The sequence below is a fragment of the Eriocheir sinensis genome, chromosome 2 (assembly GCF_024679095.1).
Source record: "Eriocheir sinensis breed Jianghai 21 chromosome 2, ASM2467909v1, whole genome shotgun sequence".
Taxonomy (NCBI): domain Eukaryota; kingdom Metazoa; phylum Arthropoda; class Malacostraca; order Decapoda; family Varunidae; genus Eriocheir; species Eriocheir sinensis.
This window is the reverse complement of record NC_066510.1, coordinates 27961639-27983941: the sequence shown is the minus strand read 5'-3', so window position 1 is coordinate 27983941 and position 22303 is coordinate 27961639. Positions and strand designations below refer to the sequence as shown.

General features: G+C 38.4%; 2 protein-coding genes across 10 annotated transcripts in view; one reads left to right on the top strand and one right to left on the bottom strand.

Moving 5' to 3' along the window:
* The first annotated feature begins 3582 nt into the window (after window positions 1-3582).
* LOC127002095 (nucleoporin p54-like) overlaps window positions 3583-22303 on the top strand; it is a 38256-nt gene continuing 19535 nt past the window's right edge. Inside the window, exons 1-13 of one of the 9 annotated variants that reach the window (XM_050867602.1) lie at window positions 3583-3671; window positions 7985-8046; window positions 13614-13664; window positions 13917-13958; window positions 14348-14389; window positions 14509-14559; window positions 15124-15162; window positions 15911-15952; window positions 16241-16294; window positions 17343-17384; window positions 17673-17726; window positions 18606-18710; window positions 20999-21074. In XM_050867602.1, coding sequence (XP_050723559.1) covers window positions 8034-8046; window positions 13614-13664; window positions 13917-13958; window positions 14348-14389; window positions 14509-14559; window positions 15124-15162; window positions 15911-15952; window positions 16241-16294; window positions 17343-17384; window positions 17673-17726; window positions 18606-18710; window positions 20999-21074 — 611 coding nt within the window. In that variant the 5' untranslated portion in view covers window positions 3583-3671; window positions 7985-8033. The remainder of the gene's footprint in view (window positions 3672-7984; window positions 8047-13613; window positions 13665-13916; window positions 13959-14347; window positions 14390-14508; window positions 14560-15123; window positions 15163-15910; window positions 15953-16240; window positions 16295-17342; window positions 17385-17672; window positions 17727-18605; window positions 18711-20998; window positions 21075-22303) is intronic. The other 8 variants (XM_050867609.1, XM_050867653.1, XM_050867631.1 and 5 more) reach the window with 8 other exon arrangements.
* Window positions 6678-12881, bottom strand: LOC127002128 (vasorin-like). Its single transcript, XM_050867717.1, has 6 exons — window positions 12448-12881; window positions 11788-11964; window positions 11034-11249; window positions 10681-10892; window positions 8639-9201; window positions 6678-8386 (listed from the first exon to the last, which is right to left on the bottom strand). The coding sequence occupies exons 1-6, from the start codon at window positions 12673-12675 to the stop codon at window positions 8184-8186; spliced, it is 1599 nt and encodes a 532-aa protein (XP_050723674.1). The 5' UTR covers window positions 12676-12881; the 3' UTR covers window positions 6678-8183.

The window sequence follows — 22303 nt, the reverse complement described above, 5'->3', positions numbered from 1 at the left end:
GCAAGTGTGTGTGTGTCTGTGTGTGTGTGTGTGTGGGGGGGGGGGTTACGTGTGTGTGTGTGTGTGTGTGTGTGTGTGTGTGTGTGTGTGTGTGTGTGTGTGTTTAATCAAATATATATATATATAGAGAGAGAGAGAGAGAGAGAGAGAGAGAGAGAGAGAGAGAGAGATTGTTTTCAGGGACCAACCATTTGTTAGGGAGGAGGACGTCACCGTGCAGAGATAGATGGTAAGTAAGCTGTTTCAGCATTATTATGAATATTTGCTATTATTATTACTGTTGTTACTGTTGCAGTAGTAGTGGTAGTTGTTGTTGTAGGAGTAGTAGCAGGGGTATTAGTCCTCAGTTTCATCAGCACTGGTTTACTCATCACTAACACTATCAAGTATGTAGAATATGAATATAAACAAATATCACCTTTACAAAGTGAAAGTGAATCAGCAGAACACATACCGGCGAGTCAGGCTCCGTGATGGTAGGCCGCGCGCGACGCGTTGGTGGAGCTGTGCGGTGAGGCCTAGGGCAGCGTTATTGGCGGCGTGTTATTGTAGTGTGTGTGTGTGTGTGTGTGTGTGTGTGTGTGTGTGTGTGTGTGTGTGTGTGTGTGTGTGTGTGTGTTTCACGGAGTAATAACAGATGTGGATCGAGGTCTCTCAAGCACTAGTTTACATTGTATTCTCTCGACTGTTCTGATATGTTTGAGAAAATTATATGTATTGATAAACAAGGAAATATATATATAAGGTAAGAATGAATATCCAAGTATAAAATAAATAGATAAATATTTGCAGCTGACTTCCCTGCACAGACCTTGACTACTTTTAAAAAGAATTATGTAAACTTGACCAGGAGCGGATCCAGGAAAAAAGTTTGGGAGGGGGCCGATGCCTGGATTTTTGCGGGTGGAAGGGGCATTAGCCATTACCGGTTCGCCTTTCTCGGCAGTCCTGCTGCTCCTGAATAACTGGTGGACTGACCTGAATCAATGAGCATAACGACCTGAACGTGGTGCCAAAGCATTCCTGAGCGGCCAGTGTTCCTCTTCGGATCCGAATGAGACGGCCGGTTCCTCTGAGAAAAAGCAGTTTTATATCCACAGCGCCCTTTTGAGCTAGTTTTCCTGTATCCGCTCAGGACCCGGGGGGGGTGGGGGGGCATCCGCCAGTGAACGTGACCATCAGGTTATCTGTGGAGCATCTGTTTTATGAGCAGTAACACTCAGCTATGCACTCATTTCCAGCATTCGTGTCTCAACAGCCCTCGTCCCCCAATTTGATCAACCAACAACTATAGCCCCTTCTGTCTACCACTTCCCTCAGCCACCCTCCCCTACCCCATGGAGAAGACCAATAGCTCCCCCTCAGCTACACAATCTCCCTACACCGTCCTCTCCCCGACCCAACAGACCCACTGATCAACCCCTTCTCCTCCCCCTCCCTCACACACACATTTACCACTTTCATCAACAACTCCCCTAACACCAATCTCGTTGAACACCAGAATCTCATTTCGTTATTCCCACCAGTGACCCTGACGGAGCCGGGAGGGAAGGGGAGTGCTTGGGAGAAAGGACATAACCTGCACCCTACAACTGTTATCCTGCTATACTGTTTTCCTTTCCCCAACTGTACTGTACTTTCCTGTCTTTCCCCTCACCTACTTCCCCTTCTTGCTCCAACCTTGATATCGAACACAGTAAATGAAAATCAGAAGGGAGACAGGTGCGTGGCGGGGCGGGGCGGAGCGAAACGGAGACCTTGGTTTCAGGACAGGAAGGAATCAGTCAGCACAGAGCCTACCACAGGCGGAGATTAATTGCAGGTGTTGGCCGTAAACACCGAGGAGAAGAGTTAATTCTAGGTTCTGGCGCGGCGGTGCACGGGAACCCCTCCACTTCAAACTCCTTCCCTCCCTCGCCGCCCGTGTGTCTCCTTTTTTCTTTCTTTCTTTCGCCCTCACCAGACGCCTTCCGCCCCATTATAGACGTCTTCCTTCCCGTCCTTGATCTTTCTCCACCTTCTGAGCAACAGTCAGCCCCTCGTCAGACCCGCCAGAGACACCAGACACACCAATCCCTTCCACACTCCACATCCCCGTCCACACTCTACCTTTTACATTCCCTACTCACACTACTCCATCGCTTCCACGCAACACTCTTCCACCCGTACGCCACATTCCCTACATTCCCGAATTCAAAAACCCGTTCATTTCCACCTCTAGACGTGTGTTTCAAAAGCATTTATTATTTAACCGAGCCAATGGAAATCGATTTGGTAAAACACGCACACACACACACACACCGACTGAGGTTCGACCGCTGCTTTGGCCAAAGGGTTTTTTCTTTGACCAGGAGAGGTTTTTGTCCCTGCAAGATGAAGGGAAAGGGAGGTGTGTGGTGTGAGGTCTAAGCTCTGCCCATAAGTTGGTTTAGTGGGTTCTATGAGCTTTAAAGATCTGTGAGAGTAGGTACTACATGTTGCTAATCTTGAGTCCAAAACGTGATCATACTGGGTACATTACACATGATTATACACTTATTTGTTGTTGTCAAAGGCTTGTGGCGGCCTAGAAGATCTTAATCGCCCTGGTGTTGTTGTTTAAGACTGTTACATTTTTTTCGTTAGTTGATCTTCTCCGGCAACTTCGTAATATTATCTTAGTAACATTATCTCTCATCCACAATAACAATACCTGTAAAAATTATAGTGGGTACCGCTATAAGGGGGGGGGGGACATGATGCCGCTCAGTGCCCCCAGATCGTAACTTTGTGTGTGTTACTTCATAAACAATATATGTGGTAGTTCCCCTGATAATTTATCGTGAGAGAAGTATTGAAGAAAATGTAATGTTTAAGGGAAACTTTAATATAAGGCTCAGAAGAGAAAGGCCGACCACCCCGCCATAAGAAAACGGGGATTTTAGGTACTACCATAAACCATGTAGTTTCTCATGTCAAAAGATGGAGAGTTCGCAGTGAAAAGAGTAAGAATGCATGTTTATCTAGTTTTATTGTGTTTCCTCCCTTGTTTATTTTCCTGTCTCTTAGGTTTAGACTGTTCGTTCTGGCCCCTAAAAAAGACTTCTGATATTGAAGTATTCACATTTCATTTTTCCACTCCCTTTAGACAAGAGGACTAGCTTCTTTTCCATTTCTTCCCTTCACAGTTATGTTCTTCGTTTTTCATCCCTTCCAGTGCTCTTATTAAATCTGTGGAAGCTTATTTTTTATCCGGACGTGAAAATTCAATGTACCGAAAAGAAAAAAAACATGAAGAACGACATCGCGATATTTAGATACGAGATACGAAACGAAGAACTTCACACTATCACCTGACTGAAACTTAATGTACTAGAAATTACTGGATATATTCTTCAGAGGCCTACCATTGTATCTTTTTAGTTTCATGGTGCTACCTATCACATGCATTACTAGTTGTATAATCACATTCTGCCCTGCCTGGGGGTTGGGATGGCATGTTCCTCCATTCTCCCTTGTTGTATACCTGCAACAATAAACTATCAATCAATCAATCAATCAATCAGAGGTATTTTTGGGTGTCCTGCTTACGTTTGGCGCGGCGCCGTTGGGGAGGCTCAGGGTCAGGCAGGAGGTAAACAACTTGGCGGCGTGTGTGTTGTGTGTGTGGCGGTGTTTGACTGGGATATAAGGTAAAGGATGTTGAGTTTCGTGTACGTTACTTCCATGGAAAATAGTGGTAGGCCTTACAGTGTATACATTCATCTTTGGGTGTAAATATGGCCGCATTGGCTCACCCGCAGCAGTCAGCATTTGAGTGTCCAGACATTGGTGCTGATGTGTTTGTTCGCGTGGCGGGTATCTATACTCAGACCTAAGCCGTTGGGCAGCCCATTTCAGAGTGGAGATCGCTCTAACTGGAAAATGGCCACAGAAGCGGTAGTGTAAATTCCATGATAGCTTGTGACCCCTAGCTGTGATGGTTGTCCACGGCAATAGGCTACTATTTTGCTGTGTTAGATCATTGACTCAGAAACGATAGGTTACTATCCGTTTGGTTTTATAAGTTTATAGGTAGATCTGAGGATCAAGACAACCAGTGCAGTACAGGGGTGGAGCGTTCATATTCAGTATTTGTATTCTAATACATTTGAATACCGTATTTGGGCATATTTATATTCATATTTGAATAATTATTGATAGAAATCAAAGGATTCTCATTTGTATTTGAATTCAAAGGAAAAGTATTCGTATTCTGCTAATAATCTGACAGATACTTCAAAATTTGGGGATTATTCACGAGAGGGTAGCCTACTAATTTCAAGACGCTGACTTTTTATTTCTGTTCAAAATATGATGCTGTTTATTATGGAGATAGTATTTTTCTCTGGAAATCATTAAATGATTGATTTTTCAATGTCTGTTGTGCACCCACCGCTGCAGCCACAAAATAGCTCGCAGAGAGGTTCATTCAATATGCTTACTGTTTCTATATTTCACTCACCACTCTCAAAGATCACAAGTGGATAAACTAGAACAAAACCAGGGGTATTATTCTAGTGTTTGCCCATACTCACCCCTCACAACCAAAATTGGCTAGGGGGCCATTGAGACTTCGGGGAATGCGGTGGTAAACATGAAATGCGTCGCAAATGCATAGTTTTTGAGTTATGGGGGGTTGAAAAATACCCTAGATGTAGGGAAATTCCTTACAATTACTTGGATGTTGGGAAATTTCATACATTCCGTTTTTTTTTTACAATGTACGGAAATCACGCAATTTCACGCACTCTCCATACCAAAGGGGGGTTCAAGGGGGGCGAAGCCCCCCCGTATTAAGGTCATAATGAAGCATCTAAACGGTAAGTAATTTACGGCATAGGAATCTTGCAACCGTCATATACGACTATGTATTCATTTACTGGTAGCACATACGAATGTGTGAAGCAGGTTTGGTATCACATACGAACGCGTGAAGCAGGTTCAAACGCAGGTTGCTTGTGTTCAATGTCCCTGAGTTAGCTGTTAGGTCGTAAAGTACTTTAAGGGGAGGGGTCCCCCCCCTTGGTTAGCAGGGGGGTCAAGGGGGGCAAAGCTCCCCCGTTAGCAGGTCGCAAAGTTTGGTTGGAGTAGTTTAAATATGCTCCCCCACCCAAATACTCCGACTCCCCGTGGGTCCCCTAAGATCGTTGGGGGAAGGGGATTCATTCGGCTTCTTCTTTACTTTTAAGTACTTCCGCCTTCATATTATGGTTGAGGGACATGTATTTTGTTTTTTTAACTATAATATATGGAGGCGTATTATCATATTCTGGAGGTGCGGAGTCAATATCCACAATCACCTTGTATACTGGGAATACGAACCCTTGAAGCAGATTCAAAATGCAGTCAGTAAGGATTCACGTGTTCGAACAGCTCGGGCAGGAGTTTCAAGACCCTTCACTTGCTCTAGAACCCGCAGTACTGTTTAAGGCGCAGCGCTGGATGGATCAAGGCTAGCCGGTGGTTTTGCTTGTGTCAGTGATAAACAATGAAGATACACCGTGTTTGGTGCCACGGACTCTACTTGGAGGACAGAAACCTTGCGATGAGGTGACAACCTACTAGAGAGAGCGGGCATGAGTGTGGTGTAGGCGGTTTATGTGAGCGCACACAGCGCAGATGGCCTCCGGCGCCACGCCAGATGATGAGGTGAGCATCGTTTGGTGGGTTCACTACGCTTCTCTCCCAAAACAAGCTTGGGGATCCAGTGAGTGCGTGGTTTCCGTATGGGAAAAGCTAAATTCGTCGCAAACGGTCATTTTAGTGGTGGTGAGAGGAAAAATCCCTAAATGTAGGGAATTTCCCTAGATCTAGGGAGTTTTTATCCCCACACACACATACACACACACACAAAAAAAAATACGCGATTGCGACGGATTTCGTGTCCCCCACCCAAAACCCTGTGTTCCCACCAGGTCCCCAGGCTTGTATGGGGGGGAGGGAGGAGTATGGGCAAACACTAGAATTTTACCAAACCAGGCAAATTTATGCTTTTTCTGCTGTGTATTCCAGTGTGCATGCATATTGAATATCAGAGCGGCTTATTTATGCGAGGAGGTATTTCTCACAACATGGGCTGGACTGCCGTCCTCCGCTGCATAATTCTGCCACCCCAAAATGTGTGCCGAATAAATTTAAATTAACCAAACCTAACTTTGTGTAACTCGACTAACGGGGGGGGCCCCCCCTCAACGCCCCTTCCATTTGCGACAGAAAAGCAACACTGCAGTGTGTTGTATGGCCACAAAATATACTTCATACATGGGGCTTCACCCTCCTCGACACCCTTTTTTTCCCGGAAGTCACTTCTTACTGCTCTGCATTCATGGACTACTGTATAGTATTTCCACAAGAAACTGGCGGTTGGGGTAATGGTGGCTAGGGGGTCAGCCCCGCCTCACACCCTGCCACACACTCTCAATACCTCTCGCTTCCTCTCATATGTCAGCTATTTACTACCTTTAACTGAATTTAATTAAATAATTGGATAATCCAATAAGGTCATATAGTGTTAAGATTGTTTCTTTTTTAGGATAATAACAAAGATTTTGTATAAATACCACGACACTTGACAATGTTGTATTCCAATGTTGTCAAGTGTCGTGTTATTATACAAATGTCTGCACTTGTAATGATGGGATAGACAAACACTAAACAAACTAAAGTCCGTATATTCTATGGAAAGTGACAGAGAACGAATGAGTACGTGCGGTCGTGATATAGAGCTGGAGTGAACTACCGCCAGAGGCGCTGAGGGACACCAAAGGACAAACTGCTGACACCACGGGATTAGTATTGCCCAGAGTGCCTATATTCCAAACTATCATTTCCCTCAATTACAGCAATTTATTTGCAAAACTTAAATTTACCTAAAAATATTATACAGAATCACTTTATGTATTTCAAGTAGACATCATTAATGGAATGTGTTCACCATCTTTTTTTCTTTTCTCAAAAAAACATCCAGTTATCAGAGGTTTGCACAAGAAGAAAAAAAAAGTCTTTAAAAGGCATCAAATATTAAGTGGAAAAAAGTGAACCTGTATAAAAAAATGTCACAGTAACAAAATGCAGCCTAGCCCTGCCAAATGGTAACCAAATATTTTGGAATGGCAACCAGCCCTGGTTTATGGCAGCCTAGCCCTGGCAAATAGTAACGTAGCCTTGAAAAAAGATAACCTAGCCAGTATGGCAACCAAGCCATGGCAAATGGTCACCAGCCTTGACAAATGGTAACCTTGCCCTGGCAAATGGCTGCCTTACCCAGGCAAATGGTAACCAGCTCTGATAGATGGTAAGCTAGCTCCAGCAAACAGCATTCTAGCCTGAAAGTCAGTAGCCCTAGCCTAAGCATGTCAAACACTGTAGCAAAATCACAGGATATTGTCCAGAGCAAACAATTTCAAAAGACTTCAAAACTTACTCTGAAAGAATAGATTTGACCCAAGAAGTCTTTCACTTAAAAATCGTTCACAAACTATTCGCAAGGTTTTCCATTACTAACGTAACCTCAAGCCTTTTGATTATAACCCATATCCTTATTATAATTTTACCCCAGACCTAGCCCCTCAAAATGCTCCTTCCTGTACTTTCTTTGAAAAAAAAAGCAATGCTCCTTTTCACCCAGCCTTATTGTTTTGGTACACTCAAATGAACTACAAAACCATGAAAATAGGAAGTGTCAGTAAAGGAAATATTCACTTAGCTCCATACCTAGTTGACTAAAGAGGTATTTACCCCACTACTAAGTAGATTTTGGGGTCTTCCCATGTCGGATGGGTCACTATGTGGGAGAAGGGTTTTATGATAAATTTTGACAAGGAAAAGAGTTTTAGTCCCTATGTTATGTGTAACACTAGTCCTCTGCTGTAAACTTATCTAGGCTATATAGCTCAGATAAAAATTACTTGCATATTACCAATGGTGATATATTTCATACTAATGTTAGTTTGTATCTTTCCAGAAAATATATTGCTTTCTGCATCACTTTGGAGCACTGATATTATTCAAGAATGGCCACTCCAAGTAAGTATTTCATGTACACTTCTATTTTTTTTTTATCTAATCTTATATGGAGCTCAGTTTTTTTATGACAAATTGATAGCACTTAATTCCTAAACACCACCCAATGATTATATTACGAGTACACTAAGTTGCTCTTCTTAAGTGTAGATTACACTGTAAACATTAAAGCTTCTTTTCTTGCAATGTCTATGAATCTTTCTACCTAGAATCATCAGAAAGTAGGTTGCCAAGATGCAAACAGCTACAGTGCCTAGAATAGCCAGTATCAGGTGTTCCTTAGGTAATCCCTTTGCTCGGTTGCTAGAAGGATCAGGATGTGATGCATTGGTTCCTGAATCACCTGCAAAGATATTACAATTAGTCAAGGATAGTGTGCAAAATCTATTGGGAACCATAAATTTGGGGTCTAGATTTTGCATATGCCATTAATGACAACTCAGTACTCATCAGCACAAGTTTGATAGTTATTAATTACAACATTGTTGATTAAAGCAAATAATAAATAATGAGTTTTATTTTGTTTGTTGTATATATGTATCATTAAACATATGCAATAGATTACCTGGTGGATTAGTTGATCATTTTGACATACCTCCAGTAGGTGTTGGTGTCAGCACACTTGCATTTATCAGATTGGGAGTTTTGACTGTTGTACCAGCGCTTGATAGAGTGTTGAGTGTTAAATCTTGCACAGTTGTGGTTGGAAGTACATTCACATTAGGACACAGGGTTGCAGTTAGCAGTGGAATGTTGGATAGATGACTTGGGTTTGCACAAATGGTATACTCTTCATTTTCAAGGGTCAACTTTCCATCCCTCACATGGTCAGGAATCCATGAGAGCTCACAGTTGCATGTTAAAGGGTTGTGGCTAAGGTCAAGGCGGGTGATATTGGGAACTATTCGCTCTTGCATAGACTTTGAAAAGGTAGTGATTGAACATCCAGACATATGTAGGACCTTTACACCAGCAAAAAGGCTTGAGGGTGAATTCAGTAAAGTCAAAGCAAGAGAGCTGGACCCAGAAATATCCAAAACAATTATAGAGGGAAGCTTGAATTGACGTCTGACTGTCCTTACTTCAAACATTGTTACATTTGTTGTTCTGAGAGTATGGAGGGAACTCATGCCACTGAATATTTTTGTACTCCCAAAGCTGAAAAAAATACATAACTTGCTTTAGTGTTATTAGAGTGACTTTCTTTGGCTCTGTGAAAGTTAAACTAGGTTATATAATGAGGATGTTAGTCTTCATCTACACCTGTCCCCCATATTCGTGGGTTTACTATTCATGGACTTGCGCATTCGCAAATTTTCCCCTAATGGCACAAAGGTGGCCACAAGGGAGTTTTCTCACTGCCACTCCAAACATTCACATCCCACCCATAGATGATTCAGCTGTTCCTGAGGAAAGGACAATGTAAACATGCTTGAAGCAGCATAATAAATAAATAGTATCATTCATCAGCTATACATATTATAAACTACTGTAACTTACATAAACTTTTTACAAATATGTAGTCACTAAAATCTCTCTCTGCTATTAAGTACTCAACACAAAGTCTAAAAATCAGGTAATAAAAATATGAAACAGGTAATAAAAACTGGATCATAACTACAAAGAGCTGTTCATCTGATAGCTGCAAAACAAACAGACTGTGTGTTGGTGTGGCAGTAGGATGGTGGCAGACAGGGGCTCATTTACACAGGGCAAGGAGAAAGGCAAGTCAAATGTTCAAATACTTCTTGCCACTCACTCGGTCTGTGTGAACATGTATTTGGCCGTTTTCTTCTCTAGCTCAGTTGCAGGCATTGCAGCATTGTGTAAAAACACACACTTTTTGCTTACTGCTAATTGTTGTGTTTAATACTATAAAAAATGCCTGTAAGGTTGTTTGAGGAATATATGTGTATGTACCAAATATACATCACAAACTGGGAGGCTACTTGCTCGAGTCACTGTGCTGTGTGTAATCAACATTTATCATAATTTGTACTTGCCTTTCAAAAATGAGAGCAGACTACTTGCACATTTGACTTGACTGTACTTGCTTCGTGTAAACGAGCCCCTACGGCTTCCGCCCAACCACCACGCTAACACGTCCTCTATTTGATCACGGTTATCAACTGAACAACTGTTTGTAGTTATGATCCAGTGTTCTAGTACCTGATTCATATTTTTATTACCTGATTTTCATAGAAAAAAGCATTCATTAGTAAATAATTTGCATGGCATTAATTGCTTAAGCATCTGAAGTTAAAAAAGAAAATGGGGGAAGATTTCATGATGAGTACCCAACAGTAAAGTGAGACTTTAATGACTATGTATTTGTAAGAAATTTATGCAAATAGTAATACAGTTTATAATACATATAGCTGATGGGTGATACTATTTATGACATTTTATGCTGCTTTCAGGTAACAGAAATGCTTTATAGGGTACAATTTGCAAAATTGGTCTTGGTGGGTTTTTTTTGTGGGTATAGAGACTTTTTTGGGGCTCGCCAAACATTCACAGATATGTTCAATTTGTGGAGGTCTGTGTCCCCTAACCCCCTTGAATAACGGGGGACAGGTGTATCATGAAAATTTCTTTCTTAATAATATGTCTTCACCTGGAATGCCATCACCATACCTGCAGAAGTGAAACTCCACTTCTCTCAGGGAAGCGACAGACATGATCTGTATGTTCCTTGTTATGGTGTCATCTATATCCATAGTGTTCTGAGATGTTCCTCTCAGGGCAAGGCTCTCAAGAACAGGAAAATTTTCTTGGGTGATGAGGTTATTTGTAAGTTTGAAAGAGAGTCCCCCAAGGCAAAGCTCCTTCATACTCTTTGCATCAATCTGAAATAAAAGAATAACTAATATTAACATGCTATTACAACTCAGATTTGTACATTGGAGATAAGGTGTACATAAATTTGTGGGTTTAATTTTCTCCTTAAAATACACTTAGTGATAAAAATAAAACACTGCTCTTCTCACTTGTTGGGGTTCAATGCTTTTTATTGAGTTGTGGCAGAGACTGAGAAACGTCAGGTTGTGAAGGCTGAGATGAGGAATTTCCTGGAGCAGGTTGTGGTGTACTGAGAGATGCCTCAGGTGACGGGGTATGGTGCTCGGTAAGGAGTGCAGGCTGTTGTGGGACAGGCTCAGGTTCTGTAGGCCATGGAGTGTTGCAAAGGCTCCTTCCTGGATGACCTGTAGAGTCGTTGGGTATGATTTTTATTGCCATCTCAAAGTAAATTTATATTTTTATTTCTTGTCAGTCATTTAGGAAGTACCCTGTAATAAAATGCCAACTATCATCAGACCATTTCATATATATAATGGCTTATATTAAATCACACAACAAAAATAAGGGATGGTAGTTTTTGAATGAAGCTTTGAAATGCCATCAGTGATCAGAAATAATAAGAGACAAAGACTGCTGATGCATAGATTGGTGAAAATAATAAAATACAAGCACTGATAGAAAGAGTGTCACATAAATAGGCCAAAATTAACCCAAAGTCCTCTTCTGCTCACACCACCTTAACCCTGGTGCTGTGCTTGCTGTGGACATGATGTGTTCTCACTCCCCCACCTTCCGCCCCAGTCCTACTGTCTGTGTGCAGTCAAACCACAATGATGTAACATGACACAACTAAACCTATTGCAACTTGCACATTATTTACCATATCAAAACCTAATCTAATTGTGTCTTGATTCACCTCTGTAACATGCTGCAGTTTTGTACCTTAATATTATTGTTTTCTAAGAATAGGATCTGTAGCTTGGAGCAGCTGGCAAAAGTGTCTTTGTTAATCACTTTGATGTCATTGTTTTCTATATGTAAATCCTCAAGATAAGGGATGAGTCCCAGGGCCCCAGGCTGCAGGGTAGTCAGTCCAGCAGAGTAGAATTGGAGAGACACCTGGGAGAACAAAACATCACTGGTTAAAATGATGAGATTTTTTTTTTTTACCTAAGAAATACTGGTGAGCATGTGCTGCAAAAGACACTTACATCCAGTGTACATTTTTACTTTGCTATGAGGAAAGGAGACAAAACTGTTCTTCTCTAAAACTGAAAGGAAAAAAGTAAATTTCTTTTAATACAGGTATTGCATCACTTTAGGCTGCCTTTTATGACATCCATTAGAATTTGGAGATTTGTATTTTAAAGACCTATGCCTCAGGGAGTACAAAGATGTGCATTGTATGGGCAGATAATCTATGCCTCTTACATGGCAGGCAAGAATTCTGTCATTGAGTCACTAGTTCACATTAATGCAACTTTGAATAGGATGTTTGCTAATGTATGTTTTCATCTCTAATAAATCACTCCGTAACACATGGCAAATCAACCTAAAAGTTCAGTGAAAGGTTGTCAGAAATATTCTGTGTAGGTACTCTACCAAATGGTCCAGAAGCCTTGTGATGCTGTGGGAGAGCTCAGGAATTGATGGGTTAGCATTCTTGAGCTGAAAAGTTGTAATTTTCTGTTCCAATTTAGGGATTTTACCTCCCTCACACAAGACAGTAAAATCATCATGCTTGCACTCATGTGGATATTCTATAGAAGGGTTAGAGTTTCCTGAAGTAAGAACCACACTGACTAAAATTGTTATCACTGTTTGCAGCATTGTAGTTTATGCATGTGCCTCAGGTACTGATAGGTGAGGACGCTCCAGACTTGTGTCCCTTCTGTTTATGTAAAAAAGTTGACACTTTTCTCTTCCTCTCATATGATGCCTCTTTGCTCTTGTTCCGAGATTCACATAGTCGAAGTGTTGCACCACATGAGAACAATCTTACATGCTCTACTGACACGTGAGCTTCCCTGTGTCTTATATTAGGAAACACTAGGTTACAAGGTGTCACCAGCATATTCATTAGTGTACAGTTTTCTGTATGATAATTTTTGGTATTCATACATGATACATGTGCTTATACGTACATTGTACCAAAGTTATAAAGTCACCCCAAAATTAAATATCATAGACTGAGAACAGATGACTTAAAGGGAAAAAAACTGTGGTTAGCAACCCTCCTAATCTGGACATCCCCAGTCTTTATCCAATAGGATGTATACATCCTAAAGGTTCACAATCTTTTTTTTTTTTTTTTTTTTTTTTTTTGTGTGTGTGTGTGTGTGTGTGTGTGTGTGTGTGTGTGTGTGTGTGCAAGTTTTCTTTTGTTTTAAAAATGGTAAATCATTGAGTATTTTTTATCCTGTTTTGGCAAACATCCTTTCAATTTTGTTCCAGAGACATAAGGATTTATAATTTATTTCTGTAATCTGTTCATGGTGTAGAAAGTGACTGAATGGTGACAGATTGGTGGCCCCATTACTAGCTGCCAATTGTTATATAAGGAGAAAAGCCAGTAGGATAAAATATAGATGAGTTTATAATTAAACAATTATATTATTCAATGATTTTAATGTTTTGATTTTCATTAATCGTGACAAATGATACTTTATAGTATTTTAATGATATTGCTGCATACCACTACCTTTCAAATTTACTGTAATTTTTCTTCTTTTTTCCCAAATGACTGATGAATTTTATGTTATTTTCAGACTTCAGCTTTGGTGGAGGAAGCACCACAGGCACTGCACAGACAGCCCCAGGTGAGAGCATTGTAAAAAAGGTGCTATTGAACATGGGATGGATAGTTCCTGTATAATGTTGGTTTGGTTTACTTTTCTCAACCTATCTTTATCACCACTTAAATTTGGGAATTTGTTAATATTGGGTGACTACTAGAAAAAAAAATTTGTTTCACTGGTTTGTTAGACTAATTTTGAATGTTTGTTCTTGTTCATCTGATAACAAAAATGTATTTGTGTCAAGATTAATCTCTTGATCTCTTCTCCCCTTAGCTTTTGGGACGTCCAGTGCTAGCGGAGGAGGAGTAACTGGTGGTAAGCTATTAGTAGTTATATGTGTCTCTACTTATGTCTACAAATTATTTTATAATGAAAAAGGAATGAGATCGAGAAAGGGTAAGTGATATTGCTCAGGAAAAGTTTTAAGAGAATATAACTCTAGTAAAATTTTACCTCATATCAGTGGTCTCTCTTGTTAGAAATGATCTTTAAATATGAAAAATTGAACAGAGATATTACTATTGAGTGGTGTAGCAAGGGATTGTGATGTTCTGTTCAGACAGCTAATAATAAGTAGAAGAATGTGTTGGATTTTTTGTGGCATGGCTGTGGGAGGGGACATATGCAGTTTCAAAATAAGAAAGATTTCATAAAAAAGTAAATATCAAGAGAATCATCAATATTAATTTTCCTCCTTATTTCAGGCTTCGCCTTTGGGGCCACCAGTACTGCCCAGCCTTCCACAGGTAGTTACTGCTGGTAAATTGTGTTGTATAATGACTTGCAGGAATGTACAGAAAACAAAGTCAAAGAAACAATCACTTATTTTTGCATGCAGTATTATCTATTTTTTCTCCCTGCACAGGAACATTTGGGTTTGGCACAACCAACACAGCTGGAGCTACTCAGCAGGGCAGTGAGTATCTAATACATGTCTGAGGTTTCTACCCTAGCATATTCCAGTTCTTACCTGCTCCCTCCATTTCTTTTTATGGTTGTACACCCAGATAGTCATGTCACATGTTACTTTTCATTAGGGTTGACTTTTGTTGAAGGCTAAACCATACATCCCAAGGGTAAAATGTTTAAGGCCAGTACTGAACATTTCTTGCTAGAACAGTTACAATATTTTTCCCCCTTAAAAGATGTTATGTACACATTCTTAACAGTTTTGATTTGGTTTTGGAGGACTGATACAGCTTGGTGCTCTCTTTGTGTTACACTTTTACATAAGTATGTGAACTGGTGTAGAACAAAGTAGAATACAAGTTCATTGATTTGTATGGAATTTAGAGTTCTTCATACCACTAATCTTTGTATGATTTATATTTTTGCTTTAAATATATTAAACCTCAAGTCTGGACCATTGAACTATGTAGATCATGTGCAGTCTCTTATTAATTGAAGAATAATGTTTTTTAATGAATGGATATTGGTGGAACAATGAAAAGTATGTCTAATATACTGTGTACATTTTCAGGTTTTGGCTTTGGAAGCAGCACAGCAACTCCATCAACAGGTAGAGTAGGAGCTGAAACGATGAGCATGCATTCTTGCTTTGTGGGAAATTGTACATTGCCTATGTGTGTTGTTGCTCCTTAACCTTGTAGCAGTGGGGATCATGTTTCTTAATGGTCCCTCTAAGCGAGAAAAATGAGAAAAAATCATCACTCACACAAACCATTTCATAATATATATCAACGCATGTGTGATCAGTTTATGTTTCATCTATTTTGGGGGTTTATATCATGCCACAAATTTGGCCCGTCGCTGCTACCGGGTTAACATTAGCTGCTGTATATTGTCTGCCATTTCCTTAACTGATGTCTACTGCCAAAAATTAAATACATATTCTTGAAAATCTCTTCCTGTCCATTACTTACCATACTACTCAATGGTCTTCATGCCACATAAGATGATGCTTTTCCTTTAATGCAGTTCTAATTCATTTTGAATTACTACTTTCATTGAATGCATATTCAGGCCATTGGCATCATGGGTTAACTTTTAAGATGCATTTTGTTTCATGCCATTGCTTCATACTGTGCCAAGGGGTTGATAGCATCATGCTTCATCCAATCCATTAGGTAATGAAATTTAATGACTCCCTCAAATTAAATTTCTTATCATATCATCATATCCCTTATTATACTGAAGCTTTAGAAGCCCTTATAAACAAACATTACTGTAATTTTCACAATTGCTGAATCCTTTCTTAAACTTGAGTTATATTTTTTTTAATGTTTCAAAAAAAAACTTTTTTTAAGGTTTCGGCTTTGGAACGACTGCAACAACTGCTACTGCTACACGTAAGTGGCTTTATTTTCACATTTATCTATTTATTATTTTAATTTTAATGACAAGTTTACATGTGTCATAGTAATCCTCTGTCAATATTTTGTATATTTTTCAAGTGAAAGCATTTTCATGATAAAAAAATTCATTTAGAATATTTTTATCTTCTGTTTTATAAAGCATTTATATTTTTTTGGAAAGGAGTTCCAAGGAAATTCATAATCATATACAATTGGGTTATTTTATAACTTTTCTGCCTTTTGTTCTCAATGTTTGTTTTACTCATTTTCACCCCTTTATAGCTGGCTTTGGTACTTCTCCTTTCTCCACCAACACTCCTGCCAGCACTGGAACAGGTACAGTAAAATGGTCCATTGTTTTTATGAATTCTTTGTGCATTTATATACTTTCTTAGTGCATTTATATACTAACCTAACACTAAATTAATATCCCTACTCAAAACTAACTCGCTATAAAATTTAGAGTACTATTGGATGATGTGAAACTGAATTTGCCTATTTGGCTTTTAACTGATTAGTCATGGAGCTTACAAGAAATTTCTGAAAGTAATTTTTGATATTTTCTCAAAGTGAGTATTCGTGTAACTGTTCAGTTACAAATATTCATTGTCTTTACACTGTGTGTCAAATCAATTTAAAACTTTTATGTATAATCTGTTGAGGATGTATTTTATCGTTAATTACAAGTATACCGTAAGTGTTTCTACAAGAACATATGAGGCCGTGCGAGCAAAAACGTACAAAGCGCCATTTTTTTAAATGCGGGAAATCGCGTTTAAAGTTTTGCAATGTTTAAATTATCATAACTTCATTGGTTTTTAAGGTGGACACTTCAATCAAAGACCAAAATGAAGGTTAAGGTATGTAGAATATTGGCATGTACTCAGTTATAAAAAAAAATAAATATATAGGTCCGAAAAAGTAGGTTTTTCAAAAACATCCATGATGTGCAATATTAATTAACTTTTTAATATGTCATACACAGTTCATGATATTCATAATAATCCGGAACATGAAGGAAGTTACAAAACGTAAAATATACTAATAAACAATAAATGCTAAGAGTTTGCACTACGCGCTAGACGGAAAAGCTTGCACGTTTGCAGTGATGCTATTGGCGCTCTGTACATTTTTAACTGCTTTCTTATCTCACTTTCAACTGCGTAGGTGATAATGTAGGGTTATTTTGAAGGACTCCCAGGCCTATTTCCACTGCAGTTTTGTACAAACCGACATTCCTCGCTTATAAAGGAAGGGTCAAAATAGTGTTATACCACAAAATCGCATTTTTGGCCAGATGGCGCTTTGTACGTTTTCGCTCGCACGGCCTCATATGAACAAGATCTTATTTTTTTTAATGTTTCAAAAAAAAACTTTTTTTAAGGTTTCGGCTTTGGAACGACTGCAACAACTGCTACTGCTACACGTAAGTGGCTTTATTTTCACATTTATCTATTTATTATTTTAATTTTAATGACAAGTTTACATGTGTCATAGTAATCCTCTGTCAATATTTTGTATATTTTTCAAGTGAAAGCATTTTCATGATAAAAAAATTCATTTAGAATATTTTTATCTTTTGTTTTATAAAGCATTTATATTTTTTTGGAAAGGAGTTCCAAGGAAATTCATAATCATATACAATTGGGTTATTTTATAACTTTTCTGCCTTTTGTTCTCAATGTTTGTTTTACTCATTTTCACCCCTTTATAGCTGGCTTTGGTACTTCTCCTTTCTCCACCAACACTCCTGCCAGCACTGGAACAGGTACAGTAAAATGGTCCATTGTTTTTATGAATTCTTTGTGCATTTATATACTTTCTTTGTGCATTTATATACTTACCTAACACTAAATTAATATCCCTACTCAAAACTAACTCGCTATAAAATTTAGAGTACTATTGGATGATGTGAAACTGAATTTGCCTATTTGGCTTTTAACTGATTAGTCATGGAGCTTACAAGAAATTTCTGAAAGTAATTTTTGATATTTTCTCAAAGTGAGTATTCGTGTAACTGTTCAGTTACAAATATTCATTGTCTTTACACTGTGTGTCAAATCAATTTAAAACTTTTATGTATAATCTGTTGAGGATGTATTTTATCGTTAATTACAAGTATACCGTAAGTGTTTCTACAAGAACATATGAACAAGATCTTATAATTCTCGCTTGGATCTGTAGTGCCTGTCTTTGTCTTTGATAAGGTATTTGAGATGAATATTAGAAAGCAAACCAGTAACTCAGTCTTGTTTTCAAAATTGTTAAAATGTGCTTATTATTTGTTTGCAGTTTTTATGATTATGTGGACATTCTTTTTGTGATACAAAACTACATTATATGAGTAAAATAATTTATACAATGCTGAAGTATTTATATAACATAATGGGGAATTATTTTTTGCATCCATCAAAAAATGTCAAGCTAAAAACAATTGATACAAGGGAAAGGGGTATTTGATGGTGTTGATAATAGTGGATCTTAGAAAAAATAAAGTGCATATTCTCATTGGCGTGCTAGTATCCATCTCATAAACTTGTCACAGCATTTGTAGCCACTCACATCTCTTGATAAACTTGCCTGTAAAGGAGGAATTTCATTGTGCTCGAGGTATTAGAAAAATAATCAGTATGCTTGCCATTACCAGGGTTTGGCTTTCTCTCTAACTTTGGTGGAGGGCCTCCCAAGCAGCCTCTCTTTGGTCTTGGGAATCTAGGAGGAGGAATTTCTAACACAGGGCCAACACCCTCCTGTGAGTATGCTCCACCACCTCTGCTATTTGACTTAGAGTGGCCTGGCGTGTTAGCTACAGTGTCGTATAGATGTCCCATTTTCATCCACCACCAGTCTTTTCATGGTCATCAGTATTATAGGTCCAATTCAGAATTAATAAAGAGGTAATGGAGGCTTTGCACATTAGTAGTGAGAATTTGAAATATGAAATTCTATTATATATATATATATATATATATATATATATATATATATATATATATATATATATATATATATATATATATATATATATATATATATATATATATATATATGTGTGTGTCCATTTTAGTTTGTCACATTTTTACCAAATTTTAAAAGATTTAAAAATTGAGGTATAGAGATCTCCAAAGTTATATCAAGATTTTTGCATATATGAAACCTGAAACATATCTACAGTTTAACAAATATTTTTTACAAACATTTTGGGGGCGATCTATGAATAACTTTTACCATGGAAATTGCAGTGCCATGATTGCATGTTTTTTCCCCTCCAATTAAAATGTGCTTTTAGTTTCCTCCTTAAATCTACTGTTCTGCCTTGTAACTAAACAGGTGATCAGTCCAGAAATGTTTAGGTTTTCACTCATTCATTCATCATAGAATGTTAATTGTGATTTTATCAAATAGCAGTCCAACTATGATGTAATCATTTAAAAAAGCTACATAAGAATATACCTGAATGGCTACTTGTTGACCAAAGTTACTTGTGGGATCTACCACTTATAGATAGCGAATGCACACATTGTACCAACAATTAACAAAGGAGAAATTATATTTATATAAAAATAGGCCTACATGGCACTTTTTTTATTGTATACACCAAATCATCAAAGGTTGTTGCTCTATCAGCATTTTGACTATAAATGAAGATACTAGCTTTGACCTTTTCCTTCAGACACAAGTAAGCACCCTCTGCAGCTACTCTTTGAACCCTGCCTTGTAGTATTATAGAAAATAACAATTTCTCTTTCAGCATGAAGTATGCTTAATAGAAGACTGAAATGCATATGTGAAGTAGAAGTCACAAGACCTCAACCCAGTAGAAGCAGAATGTTCAGTGTGATCACTGCAGATATCAAAATTAAAAGTTTTTAATAAAATGCTGAAATTTCTAAAATGCTGTAGGGCATGTATCATAAACAACACATAGCAGTTGATATATACAGGTAACTCTCGATTTACACGAGTATTGTGTCCTTGAAGAGGTCACATAAATCAGAAACAATGTAAATCAAACAAGAGGTAGGTTTCTACCGAAAAATAAATATTCACTTCATTCAGTGGAGAGAGAGAGAGAGAGAGAGAGAATATCCATATCACCGAGATATCCACTCAGGCACTCAGTCTCAGCCTCACTCGTGTGAGGAAGAAATGAGGGACACCATGAGCGACTGGCTGGTATTGGTACCGGTACTGAGCAGTCTGGTACCGGTACCGTACCGTATAGCTGATACCGTTAGTACCGGTACCTGCCCACCCTTATTGTTGAGTAGCGTGGCAGCGTGGGTACTGTATTGTTGTTCAAGTGGCACGCAGGAAGAACTGAACTCAGCTGTGAGGCCGCGGCGCCGTGTGAGTCCAGTTGCATGAGACATCTGGTGGCCACTCCATAAAATATCGCGTATAAGTGAAAAAACATGTAAATTAAACATTTATTTGGATTTTGGACCCCGCGTTATTTAAAAAACGCGTAAACCAAACTCGTGTAAGTCGAGAGTTACCTGTATAAGCAACAACTTTGCTGATTTCTCTTTGACAATCTTCTCTTCAGGTACTTAATAATTTGTTTTGCATGAATATAGAAATGCTCAAAAAGTTTATTCTTACAATATTGCAGCCAGCTGTCCAATGTTCCCTTATATATGTATTGATTTTTTTTGTTTTGATACTTTAAAACCTGTTTGTGGCTTTGTCTTTCTGTTTTCACCTTGTTCATTTTTTACTTGATTTGGTTTGTGAGTTCTTGTATTTGTTTTGATTGGTTACATTTTGCCATTTCACCATATATTGTTTTTGCAGTTATTGTTCTGCCATCTTGTGTCTCAGTTTGATGCCCTAGCTTGATTACATATTACGTATATTATATTCATATGTTCCACAAAGGCATTTCTTTGATCTCAGTATACACATTACATCATCAGAAAGTGCCCCCTGTTTTTCATGTTCGTTTTCCTTTTATGCAACGCTCAATCAGAATATCCTATTATTATTGTTATTCCTTTCATAAGTTTTCAGAGCGTAATTTCCTTTGTTGTGCCTCAGGTTTCCAGCCAGCCAGCCAGCAAGCCAAACCATTCTCCTTTGGTACATCAAATAATCTTCTTGGTTCAACTTTTGGGTAAGGGCTTCTCTGCATTTTTCCATTGCATTCCATATATATATATATATATATATATATATATATATATATATATATATATATATATATATATATATATATATATATATAGATACAGTAAAACCCCGATTATCCGAAAGCGGATTATCCGAAACAACAGATTATCCGAAATTGATTTGGATAATGCAATTAAAATTATTTTTTTTCTATACTAAAACGTTATAAACATCAAAATAAATAAAAGTAACTACATATGTACTATATTAACACATTTAAAATTGATAAGAACAGTTAAAATGAATATGCTTTCTAATAGGTATTGCCGAAATAGCTTGTAACGAATAGATCAATGTATTAGACAAAAAACATTAAACAAACTCTCAACAACACCACGTCCGCACCTTCGCCCCAGCAAAGGGCGTGGAATGACAACGAACAAACTACTGCGACTACTCTCACACATACTCTCAAGACAACGACACAAACCGACTCCCTCTCCACTCATGCCACATTCCTTCCAACATACGAGTTGCGCGATAATATGAGTCATCATACTGTGTCTCCACCTGCACGATGCATCAAGGTCACATTGCAAGCTTGCACAACCATTCCTGTCGCACTCTGCAACATTCACAATTCAGATCTGCAACGCTCACAAGTATCAACATACACTGGTCCAGACAAGGAGACACACAGACAAACATACAATAAAACATTTACATCACATGTTTTAAGCGTACAGGTAACTCTCGATTTACACGAGTGTTGCGTTCTTGACGAGGTCGTGTAACTCAAAAACAATGTAAATCAAACAAGAGGTAGGTTTCTGTCGAAAAATAAATACCGTAATTTTCGGCCTATAGCGCGCATTTTTTCACATAAAAAATGCCTGAAAGTTTAGCCCTGCGCGTTATACGCTGAATGTACAAATTTTTAATGATTTTTTTTCTTCTTTGGGATGTTTTTCAGGGTCTGATTTTCGTCTTATCCAATAACAACAGCAAACTTACCTTTATTATTGTTTATAATCCTTCATAGTCCGTAGCTGTCCTATAATATGCTACCATAGAATACAGGGCGATCTAATAACTACTATACAAAGATTAAATCGGTGGAAGATCGTCCATGCCTTGCTGTTATCCCGTTTTTCCGTCGGGCGCCATTTGTATGATCTTGATCTTGATGTCACAGGTGGCTTAAGATTGCATGAATAAGGAGCAGTACAAGCC